This window comes from Rhinatrema bivittatum, chromosome 1 (genome assembly GCF_901001135.1).
Source record: "Rhinatrema bivittatum chromosome 1, aRhiBiv1.1, whole genome shotgun sequence".
In the NCBI taxonomy this organism is placed as follows: Eukaryota; Metazoa; Chordata; class Amphibia; order Gymnophiona; family Rhinatrematidae; genus Rhinatrema; species Rhinatrema bivittatum.
The window spans coordinates 46,231,410-46,246,950 of NC_042615.1; the positions used below are offsets into that span (position 1 = coordinate 46,231,410).

Genomic DNA, 15,541 nt, shown 5'->3' on the forward strand with positions numbered 1-15,541 from the left:
TGGCATGCAAGTTCTAATCCTCTCTAGCTATGGACACTCCATGTTATCCTGGGCACAAATTTTATCTCCCCATGCCAAAGCCTACACAGGGTAATTGGTTAATTCCTCTCTACTCTTCACTCTGGATGCTCAGCAGCACCAGACAGGCTCTACCAGGTCTCCCACTCAAGTGCATGTTGGCCAGCTCATTTCCCATGGACTCCTGTTTCGGGCACAGGTTTTACATACTGAAAATGCTGTCACCATAGCTCTACAAATGGCAAGCTCCTCCAGGTCAACTTTGGTAGTAACCCCATGGTACTAGAGGCTGCTAAAGTCTTCTTACAAAAAACAACTGGAAATAGAGACTAAAAGTAGAATAGGGCCCCAACATAATTTAGAAAGAAGTTTGAATGTTAATATGATGTGGAAGCCATAACTTTGCATCTCACAGAGTACAAAATACATATAATAAAAGGGAGACAAACTTCTAAAAAGGCAATGCAAAAGGTGGCCTGCAGCATATAGAATAACCTGCCCAATCCAGAAATTCAACAGGATGCACCCCATTTCAGAATTATTGCAGTTCGACAGCCTTTGCTGCCCAGCATAAACTTACAATTTAAGTTAAAAACTGAACTGTAAAAAAGCTGCCAAGTGTTTGGGAACCCACTGATCAGTCACACTGCAGCTTACTCTTTCCCTCCAGAGCTCGCCAAAATCATTCGAGCCTTGGTGCATTTTTGACTGCCACATATTAGCTTTCTTACAAATTCACTTTTACCTGAATTGTGAAGTTATTATTGGGGGAACTCCAAACCACACCATTTTTTTTTTTTTAAAGAGATACACAGCAATTAAGTGCCTCTTTAGAGACACCTTTCAGCAATGATAATGCAACACACTTATACTGCATAACATCTTTGCCAAAAATGCTTTCTGGTCCACCATGCACAATTATTTCTACCCAATTGGTTTTCATTTCCTCTAATTCAGAAGAATAAAAGATCAAGTCAATCATGCTGGCACAGCAGATGTTTCAGGGAGAACCCTTAGCAGGAGTTATCCCTCCATGAATGCTGAGAAAGTAATTACTTTGCTGTTGTGGATCAGTCAAGTGCCCCAGGTGTTGGCAGGAGTCTCAGAACCAAAACCTCACATATCGGGACTGATTCACTAAGCTTTCCCCCACACCCCCCCCCCCCCCATAGACACAGAATGGGAGAAAGTCCTTTGTAAATCCGGCCCTCATTTTGTTTCCCTAAGGCACGTGAAAATACCATTTCCAGGAGCTTCTTGAATTCTACATATTTTAGCTCCTTCTGGCATGACAACTGTTTTACACAGAATTGTGCGTTATCCTTCCACCTTTTAGTGCCCTTTTTCTGCACAAAAAGCTGGCATTCACCACTATTCTGTACTGTGCCATACTCTACTCCAATGTTGGAACAGTACGTCGACCCCCTAGGGAGGAAAAAATGAACTTTCAAAGTAAAAGTGATTTGTCTTCAAAGTTTTGGGGTTGTATGTAGGTGCAGGTGGTGAGCACAGGGCGACCCTCTAACCTCCAGCTAGGCCCTCGTGATGCACGAGTCCCCTTGACAAGGGCATTCAGGAAGACCAGGCGCCCGGGGAGTGGGGGGAGGGAAGCACAGAATAATAATTACTATTTTAAATGGCTTGCCTCCTAACAGTAGAGAAAATGTCCATTCCACATCCAAGGACAGAAATACGGTTTCACCGGTTTTCAGCTCAACAATGCTGAAAACATCGAGCAGATTGCAATGTTCCATAAAATAGCAGCCAAATTTCCATACAATTAAAAAAAACTTTTCTCTTACTTGTACATGAGGGAGAGAGCGCTTATTTCCACCTGGCCAACCCATTCCTGTAAAGAGGAGAAAAAGCAGGTAATGGATTAATAGATCAAAACATCCTTTTGAAATCATAGGATCAACTTTGTGTTTCCCTAATGTAAAAATGTCCCTTCTAAGCAAAAGACCATGGGAGCGCTGCACTGAATTACTGAAGATTTACCAGCTCCGCTAACAATGGATGTTACAAAAATTTGTTGCCAGAGAATGTGGTTCGTGCAGTTAGTATAGCTGTGTGTTAAAAAAGGATTGGATAAGTTCTTGGAGGAGAAGTCCATTACCTGCTATTAAGTTCACTTAGAGAATAGCCACTACCATTAGCAATGGTTACATGGAATAGACTTAGTTTTTGGGTACTTGCCAGGTTCTTATGGCCTGGATTGGCCACTGTTGGAAACAGGATGCTGGGCTTGATGGACCCTTGGTCTGACCCAGTATGGCATTTTCTTATGTTCTTATGTTCTTAAATGTAATTTGCTAACCGGGAAAACCAGACTCAGGCAGCAGAGGGAAAGAGTCACACAGGTGGTCAAGTGATGGTGCTGGGCTGAAGCCATGACCCCCAAGACTTGACCTGAATTATTCAGCCCAATAGTCAAGGCTCTTTCCCAGGACTTTATCGGTTTCTACCACAACAGAAGCGGGAGAAAAAATTAATATGCAGCACACCGCCTCATTTGTCTGAATAACTACCAGGATTTATTTTAGTGCACAGAAATATGAAATGATGCTCAGCGTCTCCTCCTGGGCTGGCAGCTGGAGAGATAAACAAACAAGGGGTGAGAAGGAAACTAGACTAGTCACAAACTCCGCATGACCAAAACAAAAGTTCTGTGTGATGAGTGGTAGAAAATGTTCGTAAAAATCAGTAATGGCATATTAATTTTTGTAAAACTGTAAGCAGATAACTTTAGGCAGCTAGCTAGATCCTCGGAAGACCTTGCACCTCGAATAGATGGATGGCACGATCTGCTCTGATCCTGCGTAATCAGGTCGGGGCAGGGGCCCAGACGTATGGGCTGCCGGACCGACAGGTCGCGCAGGATCGGGAACCAGACCTGTTGAAGGCTCCAAGGTCGAGAATAGGCAGGAAGCCGCTTGTTTCTTTGGTATCAGAAAATACCTCTAGTAAACTCCCCGACCCTGCAGGGAGCGGGGCACAGGTTCAACAGCTCCAGCTTTTAACAAGGCCGAGAGTTCCGACTCGAGGACTGCCTGAGGTCCCGAGGGGCCCCACGGTGAGAGTGGTGGAGAATCCTCCGGGACTATTTTGAAATTTAGGGAGTAACCGTGTTGCACGATGGCCAGAACCCAGCGATTGGTGGTAATGGGAGCCCAGCGGTCTGTGAACAGACACAGCCGGCCTCTGACCAGTGGGCAAGGATCCATTGCCACCGGAAGCTGGCATCCGTTCTCTCGCCGCCAGTCAAAAGCCTGCAACTGGGCTAGGCTGCAGCATGGATTAGGGCCTGGGGGCACGCTATTGGCGAGGCCGGCCCCTGGTTGAGGCACGTGATGCCCTGGTACGTGAAGCCAGAGGATAGTATCTCATCTGGTGGTAAAAGGACTTGTGAGGTTCTTGACGCGGATCCCTCTGCTCGGAAGACTGTGGGTTTGAGGCACTGGCCGAGAGCTGCTGCAAGGTTTCGTGGTGGCCCTTGAACTGAGCGTCCAAGTTTCTGACTTTCTCCCCGAAGAGATTTTCTCCGGTACAGGGCAGGTTCACCAATCTTTCTTGAAACTCTGGCCAAACGTCGGAGGCCCGAAGCCAGGCCATGCGTTGGGCACTAATGCCCGCAGCTGATATTCTGGCTGCCGTCTCGGAGTCGTCATAGGTTGCCCTCACCTCATGCTTCCCAGCTTCCAGGCCCTTCTGTACCACTGCTTCCAGCGCATCTTGCTGCTGTTGAGACAGGTGCTCCGCCAGCTCCTAAACTTGTTTCCACAAGTTCCTGTTGTACCGAAACATGTACAACTGCTAGAAGGCGATATGGGCAATAAGCATTGCTCCTTGAAAAACCCTCTTTCCAAGAGCATCTAGGGCCCTGTGTTCCCGGCCTGGAGGGGTGGAGGAATGAGTTTGAGATCTCTTGGCTTTTTTTAAGGGCAAGTTCCACAGATTGGTGGGGTAGCTGCCATTTTTGGAAGCCAAGGGCTTGCTGAACCAGATAAAGGTCATCTGTCTTCCGGATGACCAGGGGGAAAGACCCCGGGTGATCCCAGATCCTGTAAAGAAGTTCCAAGAGAATTTAATGGATCAGGATGGCTACTACTTCCCTTTGGAACATCCACAAACCAGCGAACCTCCAGCATTTTGTGGCAGGCGATCTCTTCTGTGAGGAGCTGAAAAGAAATGGCTTCTGCCATAGCCCTGACAAAGCCAGCGAAGGAGAGGTCTTCTGGAGGAGAGAGACGCTTCTCATCCGGCGGAGAGGGTTCAGATGGCAAGTCGCCAGAGCCCATAGAAGAGGACTCCAATGAGTCGTTCCCCCAGGGATCGTATGGTGCATCCTCCTCACTGACATTCCCAGGAGGTGGTGAGGGAGGCCAGCGCCCATTCCCCTTGGTAGCAGCATCGATGCCCTTGGTGCTGAAGGCATCAAGGGCATCGATGCTGCCAAAGGCACCGAGGGAACCAACAGTCCTGGGACTCCCGGGAACGGGCTCGGGGAGTGCAGGCGCCTTTGAGAGCCTCGAATGCAGTTGCATATCTTCCTCCTCGGAGGAACTAATAATCTGTATCGCTCAGGAGGGGATCCTTGGTGGCAGGTGGGGAACTAAAGGAGCCCTGGGCACAGGTTGCGTCAGCAGAATGCCCAACCGGATGTCGAGACGCTCCAAGAGGGGTGCGAGCAACGCAGGTGCTGGCTCCAGCGTCGGTAAGGGGGGCAGCACCGGGTGCAGTTAAATGCTCCGGAGAGCTCGGAGCACTGCCTGTTGCACCCTGCGGTCCAACTCCTCCTGAAAGTCTAGCGATGAGAATGTGGATTGAGGAGGAGGAGGAGACGACATCACAGAGTCTCCACAGGGGGCCCGAGGAGGCTTGGTGCCTGGCGCCACACTCTGTGGGTAATGCCAGGGACTCCCAGATTTGGAAGAGGATGGAGTGATCACTGGAAATTTTTGGCAACATCCAAGTACAGGGGAACAATATACAAAAAGAAGAATACCTAATTGTGAATCGACTAACGTCGTTTACTTAATACAGGGGTGGGCAATTCCAGTCTTCGAGGGCCACAAACCTGTCAAGGTTTTAGGATATCCTAATGAATATGCATGACATAGATTTGCATACAACTGAGGCAGAGTGCATGCAAATCTCTCTCATGCATATTCATTAGGGATATCCTGAAAACCAGACTAGTTTGTGGCCCTCGAGGACGGGAACTGCCCACCCCTGACTTAATACAATGTCCCTGTCCTTCCATTTACATAGGACTTACCAGCAGACAAATTAAGATAAGCCTAAGAGAACACGGAAGTCTGATTAACACAGCCAACATGAAAGCCCCGATGGTAAAACACTGCATTCAAAATTCACACACATTTCAGCATTTAAAATGGACTGTATTAGATCAAATAATGTGTTCTGATCATGGAGGTGATTTTCACTCGCAATTAAATTATTGTGAGCAAAGATGGATATTCAGACTGTCTTCCCAAAGTCCGACAGGTATGAACGAGTCTGTAGATTGGATGACATTAATCTGACATCACAATTTTAAAGTTGACCATTGGTTGAATTAATTGACCTGGTGTGATCTGCGATTGGCTGGAACTGGTATTCAGCAGTAGGTTTAAAAAGCCCGGGGAAAACAAAATGGAGGATCGCATTTGGAAATGCTGAAGCATGATTTAAACGGGCGACAGAAAAAACTTTGGAGTGTATGTATGCTGTTATAAGAGATAAGAGTTTCATTAACTAGTCAGCATGTTAACTTCTTTTTATTGTAGAAAATCAAAATATACAGCTAATGCCCCGGACGAAGTATCCATCGAAACACGAGCCATGTCGGGCAGGATATTTTCAATCACTCAGAAAAGAACATGAGACGATAAGTGTTATTTTGCTTGCTAAAAAAAAAAAATTATTATTCTTAAAAAATTTCAAAAAAGGTTTTTGTAAAAAAATCTGTGAAATAGAGACCAATGATTATAAAAGAAAACACAGTTACTTACTGTGACTATTATGTAGTGGTATTCACGTAAAATAACCACACATTTAAGAGTGAGAGTACACAACAAAAAAACACTCTTGTAATATGAGGTCTTGATTCATGAATGAGAATGAATTGAAGTTTCCATAGATATATGATGTTTTTGTGGTAATGGATAGAAACATCGGCAGACACCTGCTCCATGGATAACAGGAGTGAGGAAACTGCAGCACTTTGTTCCTTGAGTTGAGAAACGGTTTCTCGAAGCTTGTCCCGAACAGGAGATCCAGTAGCTTCTCGTGCACATCATCACGATTTGCACTTGCCCTTAACCAGGCTATTCTCTAGGCCGCAATAGATGCCGCCAGTGTACAAGCCGATGTCTCACAGTGCAGAGCAAGTGACATAAGTACTCCTTCCATGTCCGCTATTACCGGTACCTGATTTTGCGGCTGATCACCAGCAGCCTGGTCCCCTTCTGATTTCATTCTCTTAAGGCATTCATAAAGGTACTGCATAATATAAAACTGATGCGGTTGAATTTTTGCATTAAGCATCGCACCCTGAAAAACCTTCTTACCAAAATCGAGGTACCAGGCATCTTTACCTGGGGGCATGTTGGGGTAGAGCCTGGTCCTTTTGGCCCATTTCATGGCAGATTTCACTACCACGGACACATGGGGTAATTGGAATGGTCCATAATGCAGGGACCTCCTCATTCTAAACTTCAGGTCCAATTTTCTAGAAATGGAGTGCGCAGAAAAATGCAAGTCCCATGCCTTGTCCATAACTGCATCTAGGGCAGAGTGCGAAGGGAGTTCAGTCAGCTCCGAAGGGACATCCAAAATTTTTAGGAACCACTGATCTAGGATCTGGCAATTTTTTGGTCTCAATTTTCAAGAAGGTTCCCATCTTTTCAATAAATCTAGAATAAAAAAGGTTCTTGGGAAGTGAAGATGGTTCAGGTGGGTCCTCTGGGGGTATTCCTGTAGACAAACCTGGAGAGGACGGAGAGGAGTATGCCGGTTCATGGTCCAGTCTGGAGCGCACTGGACTCAGTTCTTCAGGGTCATCATCTCCCAATACCTCACAGGGAGGGGAAGAAGGAATGGAATGGGCAGAGGCCTCTTCTGATGGGCTAGAGGGTGGCTCCAGATGTTGACCTGTCTCCCAGGTGTTGTTCTGTGCAGGTGGTGAGACACCCTGGACTATCTCCCGACTTTCGGTCCTCTTAGACCTAGAGGTAGGAACTGCTGGCCTGAAGATGAAAGAATCCAGGTGCTTCATATACCCTTGTGGGATTTGGGACGTTTTACTAACAGCTCCTGGGGCATTGTTAAACTTCTCTTCTGTCTCGAGATGGCTGAAGTCCTGTGTGGACACTGACCCTGTCCAAGGAGGAAGGGGAACACCCAGAGATGTGTAGAACATCTATTTCAGAAGCCCCCCTGAGTCCTCAAACTCACTTGGGGTGAAGACTATTTGGGGGTCCCACCTAGTTGGGTCCTGGGAGCCCCCAATGCCCGAGGCTTGCAACACTTTGTGCTTTTGCATCAAGTGCGTCAACTGCATATGGCAGGATTTGTCTTTCACCTTGCATCTCAGTGTGGGCTTTTCCACTGATGCATTCTTCAATGCAGACTGCGATGATGTTGCTTAGGTCAATGCCTGCTTCAGTTGCTTTTCATGATGCGATCAACACGCTGCATCGGAAGCAATGCGCAAGTCCACGCCGTGCATCGTCTGTGTGCCTGTCACTCTGCTAACCCTGCTTTAACGATGAATGGGTCGAAGCACTCGGCGCAGGGCCATACTCCTCTTCCTGTGCCGCAGCACTTCAGGCACTATGGCCTTGTCAAGGTTTGTCACCCGTGCCCTTATCTCCCGACTCCTGGGGGGTTTCTCTCCCTGGGCCTTCTTGGAGGATGGCTCCAATGACTATGCTCGCCTCTGCTCCTCCAGTTTCCTAGACTCCGTGCCCAGAGAAGACTCTGTGGAGCGGTGAGCAGGGGCATACAAGCCCAACGAGGCTCTCTCCATCTCCCAGAGCCTGGTTATCTTGGCGGCCCATTGTTGCTGGGCCCATGGAGATATCCTGCCACAGTCACGGCAGGATGCCTGGTCATGGTCCGGCCCCAGGCACAAGTAGCAGCAACTATGTCCGTCAGTGACTGTTTGTACCTCTGACTACACGTGTAAAACTGCCCCCCCAAAATCTACCCCATCCCCCAGAAAGCACAGTTACTATCAGTGAAGATTTAATGCGATTTGGAGTGATGAAAGGTGAAAGAAGAGTAGATTTGTACGATGCGCTCTCTAAATCTTCGCTAATGGTAACTGTGCTGTTTGTACATCTGACTGTGCTTGTAAAACTGCCCCCCAAAACCTACCCCATCCCCCAAATCTCACACTTGTTACTAGTGGCCCCTCTTACAGTAGTATAAAACAGTTAACTACTATGTGAGCCTCTACAGAGTCTCTCTCTCTCTCTCTCCCCCTCCCCAGCAGCCCAATCCACCAAATGCGATAAAAGCCTGCCCGATGAGTAACGCAGCATGCGATACATTTAACATGCACAGCGGTAAAATACCTATGCAATGTGGTACCAGGAAAATTAACCTAACCACGCCCCCCCTTTTTTTTTTTAATCCCGGGCACTATTTCTGCTACATTCATAGCAAAATGATGAAACGAGGCCAAAGTTTGTGATATATGTTGTTTCTTGCCCTCGCTTATTGATCTATGCAGGTAAAACCACTTGGGAGTTACAAATCAGGCCAGCAAAATAGTAGAGAGTTGTAAAGATGAAGACAATGAAAAACGCCGCTGGCAGCATTCCCAGAGGTTTTCAAATCTGAAATGATTCGCAACTGAGCAGAGTCCTTCAGATTTAAGGGGAGGCGATAGGGAGAGAAAGCGCCTTTGTGATGAAGGGTGCTGGATATTTCATCTCCACTTTGCTGCAGCATATGGACTGAATCTGGGTGAAATGGCATGGGTTTTTTGGTAAACCACAACAGAATAACCAAAGATGCAACACAATATACCTTTAAAAGTTCCTATTTCAATTAAATCAATAGAAATCAGAGTCATGTGCTTGTGTTGTAATCTGCTGCCTCTTACCACGCAATGGGCTGCAAGCAGTATCAGAATGTAGAATATAAACTTTCATTTACCAGTTCTTGAAAAATTTGCAGAATTTTAAGAACATAAGAAGTTGTCATACTACTGGGCCAGACCGAGGGTCCATCAAGCCCAGTTTCCTGTTTTCAACAGTGGCCAATCCAGGTTACAATCTCTGGCAAATATCCAAACATTAAATAGATCCCATATACTATGAATGCCAGTAATAGCACTGATTATTCCCTAATCAACTTGATTAATAGCAGTTTATGGACTTCTCTTCCAGGATCTTATCCAAACTCCTTTTTTTTAGTATAACAATCTCAATTACCACAAGTAAACATCTCCACTTATCTTAGACAGTCTTCTCTCAATTTTTCAAAAGAAATATCAACTTGCATTTGAAACTCCTTTTGAACAGCAGATTAAACATTCTAATTACAACCCTAATTACAATGGAATAGGACAGCATTTCAGCAGGCTTCCTGAGGGGTCAAAAAAGTCTTTCCCTTTGTTCAACAGTATGCTTACATTATGGCAGCTAATCCTGGGTTTTCTGGTAACATTTTAAAAATGTAAGTAAAGGTCAAATTTTCCAGTATTACTAAAAAAATATCATCATCCTTTTATGGGATATTTTCATGACTATATAGGCAATTGGCTTCATTTAACTGTATGACTCTTAAATAGAAGGGAAACTAGTCTTACCTGATGATGAACAGGTTTTTTTGGGGGTTTTTTTAAATTAAATAACTGAACAGAATTGGTTCAGAATGAAGAACGAAGAAGTCAATGGGTACCTGCTCTGAGCTTTGAGATGCAGTTTGTGGTAAGAAATCATGCACAGGCACTAAAAGCTTTTACCCATAAATGAACCGAATTTTCTGTCTGCAGAAGAGTTTGAATGCCCAGATGCAGATTTTCAAAACATGCTCCAAATGGGAAGCTCTTTTGAAGCCTGTTTTTTATGAATAGTTAAAAGAAATGTATGGACTGTAACACTTTTCAAAATGCAGTTATGAGCTGGATGAACTTTTGTTGTAATGTTAATAAACTACTCTGGTTACAGACATAGCACTTTTTATGAATTCATATTTTAAAAAAGTAATAGTTTTGCGATTGTGAATATAAGCCTACAATGAACTGGGAAAGGCTACTTGATGCAATCCTTCCATTGCAATTATTTGAGAAATTTTGTTCAAGTATATATTATTCAAAATGTGATTTGATACAAAAAGGTTTTCAAAAACACTTCCATTTCTAGGTGCAGAATTGAAATAGTGGCAGGACTGGTTTTCTATGTATTCTCTTTCATTAATGCTTGTGTGCCAGCCAATTAGGAGGTCCATGCTTGACCATTCTGAAGTTATTTGAGGCAAGGTGACCTATTCTGGCAGGCTCGGAGGAATCTTGAACTGCTCAAAGATGGAGCTACCATCTGCTAGTAGGGAAGCATATAACCCAATGGTCCTGAGTTCATCTGGCTACAAGCTAGGAAATCCAGTTTAACTGGTTCAGTACATACCTGTGGATTTTCCAGTCGTTTTAAATAGTCTTCAAAGGATCCCTCAATAAACTGAAAAAAATGACAAAAGTTAAAAGGTCATTACAGTTGTCATCCCAATAATGAGAAACTTGGTGATAATACAAAGAGGCACTTGAATAGCTTAAGACATCTTTGCCTTCATCGCTTAGAACCAGGGCTCAAGACGTCCAGAGAGATATCCATTTTAGTCTAAAGCAGCAAAAATGACAGACAGGCTGGTGGCAACTTATAGACTCACAGATGTATTGAGGCACAAGTTTGAGGAAAAGGGTGCACATAAGTATTTGACAAAATGGACCCTGATTCTCAAAAACTCATGTCAGAGGAAGTTTGGGGCAATGCAGAAGCATTTTCTATTTCACTATAAGAACCCAACATGTGAATTTCAACATTTCAATGGGCTGGAAAGAAGGCTTCCACCATCTTATCGTATTTTGATTATTATGCTGTGAACCATTTGAAGAAGGGTGGTACATAAATATAGCAGAGTTGCTTACCTGTAACAGGTGTTCTCCTAGGACAGCAGGATGTTAGTCCTCACACACGGGTGACATCTGATCGAGCCCAGCATGAAAAACTTGTGACAAAGTTTCTAGAAACTTTAACTGGCACATTGAGCATGCCCAGCATGCCACTATCCACACGGGGTCCCTATTCAGTCTCGTAACACAGAATTACGAAAAATAAAATAAACACAGGAGAAACCCAACTCCACGGGGTGGAGGGCGGGTTTCATGAGCACTAACATCCTGCTGTCCTAGGAGAATATCTGTTACAGGTAAGCAACTCTGCTTTCTCCTAGGACAAGCAGGATGGTAGTCCTCACACATGGGCGAATCCTTAGCTACAGGCTGCTCCCTAGTAATAAATCAAACCAACAGTCACCTAACCAAGTTCCAACATGTTAAGCGCCATGCCATTTTTTATGACGCTTATGTCCAGGGAGACAAGAACACTTAAATTTTCAGTGAAAAACATCATTTTTTATTGAACAATATAAGTATTCTCGGGAAATGCTGATGCCATGCCTCTGACAACCTGTCCACCAGCATCTCATCGTATACAGGAAGTGATCCTTCTTTTATAGATAACATACCATATTGTGGAAGCTTCTAGACTTGCGTGACTGCCCAAAGAATCATTTACATAGGTTGTCATGTCAACAGCATGATGTGACTATCTCTGAACTGCCCTGATTAGTTTTCCCAAGCGTGGCCCATTTGCCCTCACTCTCCAGATAGTCCTTTGTTCTGTTAAAATCTTACTGGTCAAGATAATTAACACATCTGTTGCTGTGTTGATAAAAACTCCTGAGAATAGTGCCTGAAGCTGCCGCCGTTGGTTTCTTCTTTGTGACCCAATGAATAGGCCTCACCTTTCTGGTGCCAGCTTGCCTGCCTTTATAGATATCCAGGGAAATTCTGCAAGTCATGCTCAGAAAGTCACTTAAAGTTCATTCAGCCCAGGCAGGCTAAAGAAAAGCAGAGGATTCTGGGGATTGCCTTCATATTGTTTTTTGTTCAGGCCCACTCATCAAACAGGCACAACAACACTGGTGCTGTTGGTAACAGAGGGAGACCGCCTGAACCCGAACAAAGGGCCGTAGGTAGGAAGAGTTGAGTTTTACTGCTGAAAGAGATTCCGGAGAACAGAACTGGCCAAAGCTGCTATCGCATCGGCCATCCCTGTCCAGACAGTAGTGAGCAGCGAAAGTATGGAGAGAAATCCATGTCGTAGCCTTGCCGATCTCGTCCACAGGCACTGCTCTCAAGTGGGCCACCGAAGTTGACAGGGCTCCCAAGGTGCAGTCCCACCTGAGCATAGCAGAAGGAGATGCAATCCAGAGATGAAAAGTTGCGTGGACTGCCTGAGGCCTGCTGTCCGCTCCAGGTAGAAGGCCAAGGCTCTCTTGCAATCCAGACTGTGCAGAGCCCATTCACCCTGGTGTGAATGAGGCTTGGGAAAAAAGGTGGGCAGGACGATTGACTGGTTAAGATGGAAATCCATCACCAGCTTAAGCAGAAACTTAAGGTGCATACGCAGAACCACCCTATCATGAAAGAACTTCGTGTAGGGTGGATACAACATTAAGGCCTGAAGCTCACTGACCCTGCGCGCTGACGTGACTGCGACCAAAAATATGACCTTCCAGAGCAGATACTTGAGGTCACACAGTGGCTCAAAAGGTGCTTTCATGAACTGAGCAAGCACCACATTGAGATCCCAGGATACAGCGGGAGGCCGCAGGGGAGGCTTCAACAGAAGCAGACCCCACATAAAGCGTCCCACTATGTGTTGCACAGAGATGGGTGACCCATCCATACCCTGCTGGTAGGCACCAATAGCACTCAGATGCACCCTAAAAGAGCTGGCCTTTAAGCCAACATCCGAAAGGTGCAGGAGATAGCTTTGGTGTGGACAGGAGAACAGATCCAGGCTGTGGTGCCCACACCACACGGAATACCTCTTCCGCTTCAGGCCATAAGACTTCCAAGTGGGAGGCTTCCTGGAAGCCACCAGGACTCGAGACACATCCTCCGAGAGGTCAAGGAGCTGCAGAAATCAACCACTCAATATCCAGGCCATCAGGGACAAGGCCCGATGGTTGGGATGGCATAGCCTGCCCCGATCCTGTTTAAAGAGATCTGGGGATGTTCCCAGACTGATTGGATCCTGGAGGGAAAGGTCCCCCTGTCCTGTCGAAGCTTCAAGACAGTCTTCATCACCAGAGGAAGTGGAGGTTATGTGTACAGGAGGCCCTTGCCCCAATGAGGGGCAAAGACGTTCAAGGCTGGTTTTCCATCCCCCCACCCCCCCTCGTACAGGGAGCAGAACTGACCTACCTTCCTGTTACAGGGGGAGGCGAACAGATCCACGTCCGGGGTCCCCCACAGGCAGAAAATTTGGGTCGCCACCTCCTGTTTCAGGGACCTCTCTTAGGGTCGAAAGGCCAGATTCAGCCTGTCCGCTAACACATTCTCCGTTCTGGCTAGCTCTGTGGCTCAAAGGACCATATCTTGGGATAGAGCTCAAGCCCAGATCTGAACCGCTTCCTGGCACAGGGGGAATGATCTCGTATCCCCCTGCTTTTTGATGTACCACATCGCCACCTGATTGTTGTTCTGGATCAGGATCACTTTGTTGAGAAGGCGATCGCAGAATGCCCAGAGTGCGACCCGAATCACACAGAGCTCCAGGAGGTTGATCTGACATTGCGCTTCCTGAGCGGACCACATGTCCCAGGGTGCAGAGTCCCTCTAGATGGGAACCCCCCACCCCAGGTTGGATGCATCCATGGTGAATACAATCCAGGCAGGGGGAGGTTGAATAGGTACCCGCTGCTCCAAATTGGACAGGTTCTGCCAACAAGACAAGGAGTCCCCAAGAGGTGGAGTAATGCGAATGCGGACATGGAGATCCTGGGTAGCTTGCCACTACAGGGACCGCAGGGCCCATTGAGCTCTGCGCATATGCAAGCGAGCAAAAGGGAGTAACATGGACTGTCGCGGCCATGCGTCCCAACAGGCGCAACATGCGGCACTAGCTTTGAAAAAGGAGATAGAGCAGTTTTTAAACTAGAACAAGGGGGAAAGCAGACAGTCACTCAGCAGTGCATGGTTCGGAGAAGTGTATCTTTCAAGGATACTAATAAAACAGGAGAGTTAGGGCATCCCAGCAGAGAGATTCCAATAAAAGCAAAAGGTAGCCCATGTGCCTATAAATAAAGAATCACCTGTGCTAAGGAATCCCAGATTATCCATATCAACTGAAAAGAAGGTTGTTAATACAAACAAAAAAAGCACTTTGAAATGTCTGCATGCCAATGCCAGAAGTTTAAGAAGCAAGATGGGAGAGTTAGAATGTATTGCAGTGAATGATGAGATAGACATAATTGGCACCTCAGAGACCTGGTGAAAGGAGGATAACCAATGGGACAGTGCTATATTAGGGTACAAATTATACTGCAATGATAGGGAGCATCAACTTGGTGGCAGTGTGGCACTTTATGGCCGGGAGGGTATAGAGTCCAACAGAATAAAGATTATACAAGAGACTAAATGCTCAGTAGAATCTATATGGGTAGAAATCCCATGTGTGTTGGGTAAGAGTATAGTGATAGGAGTATACTATCGTCCACCTGGCCAAAATCATCAGACAGATGATGAAATGCTAAGAGAGACCAGGGAAGCTAACCAATGGGAGATTTCAATTACTCCAATATTGATTGGGTAAATGTAACATCAGGACATGCTAGACATAAAATTCCTGGATGGAATAAACGACTGCTTCATGGAGCAATTGGTTCAGGAACCAACGAAAGAGGGAGCTATTTTAGATTTAATTCTTAACACAAGATTTGGTGAGAGAGGTAACGGTGGTGGGGCCACTTGGAAATACTGATCATAACATGATCAAATTTGAACTAATGACTGGAAGGGGGTCAATATGTAAATCTACAGCTCTAAAACTAGATTTTCAAAAGGGAAACTTTGATAAAATGAGGAAAATAGAAAAAACTGAAAGGTGCAGCTGCAAAGGTTAAAAGTGTACAACAGGCATGGACATTGTTTAAAATACAATCTTAGACGCACAGTCCAGATGTATTCCATGCATTAAGAAAGGTGGGAGGAAGGCAAAACAATTACTGACAAGGTTAAAAGGTGAGGTGAAAGAGGCTATTTTAGCAAAAAAAAAAAAAAAAGCCCTTCAAAAATTGGAAGGAGGATCCATCTGAAGAAAATAGGAAAAGCATAAGCATTCTCAAGTGTAAACATTGATAAGGCAGGCTAAGAGAGAATTTGAAATGAAGTTGGCCGTAGAGGCAAAAACTCATAATAAAAACATATCCAAGCAAGAAACCT

General features: G+C 45.6%; 1 protein-coding gene across 2 annotated transcripts in view; it reads right to left on the minus strand.

The window, feature by feature from the left end:
• Positions 1 to 15,541, minus strand: part of OTUD4 (OTU deubiquitinase 4) — a 234,325-nt gene that overhangs the window by 193,406 nt on the left and 25,378 nt on the right. For both annotated transcript variants that reach the window (XM_029600893.1, XM_029600808.1), the window contains exons 3-4: positions 10,659 to 10,709; positions 1,821 to 1,867 (exon numbers count right to left, since the gene is read on the minus strand). In XM_029600893.1, the coding sequence (XP_029456753.1) occupies positions 1,821 to 1,867; positions 10,659 to 10,709 (98 nt within the window). The remainder of the gene's footprint in view (positions 1 to 1,820; positions 1,868 to 10,658; positions 10,710 to 15,541) is intronic.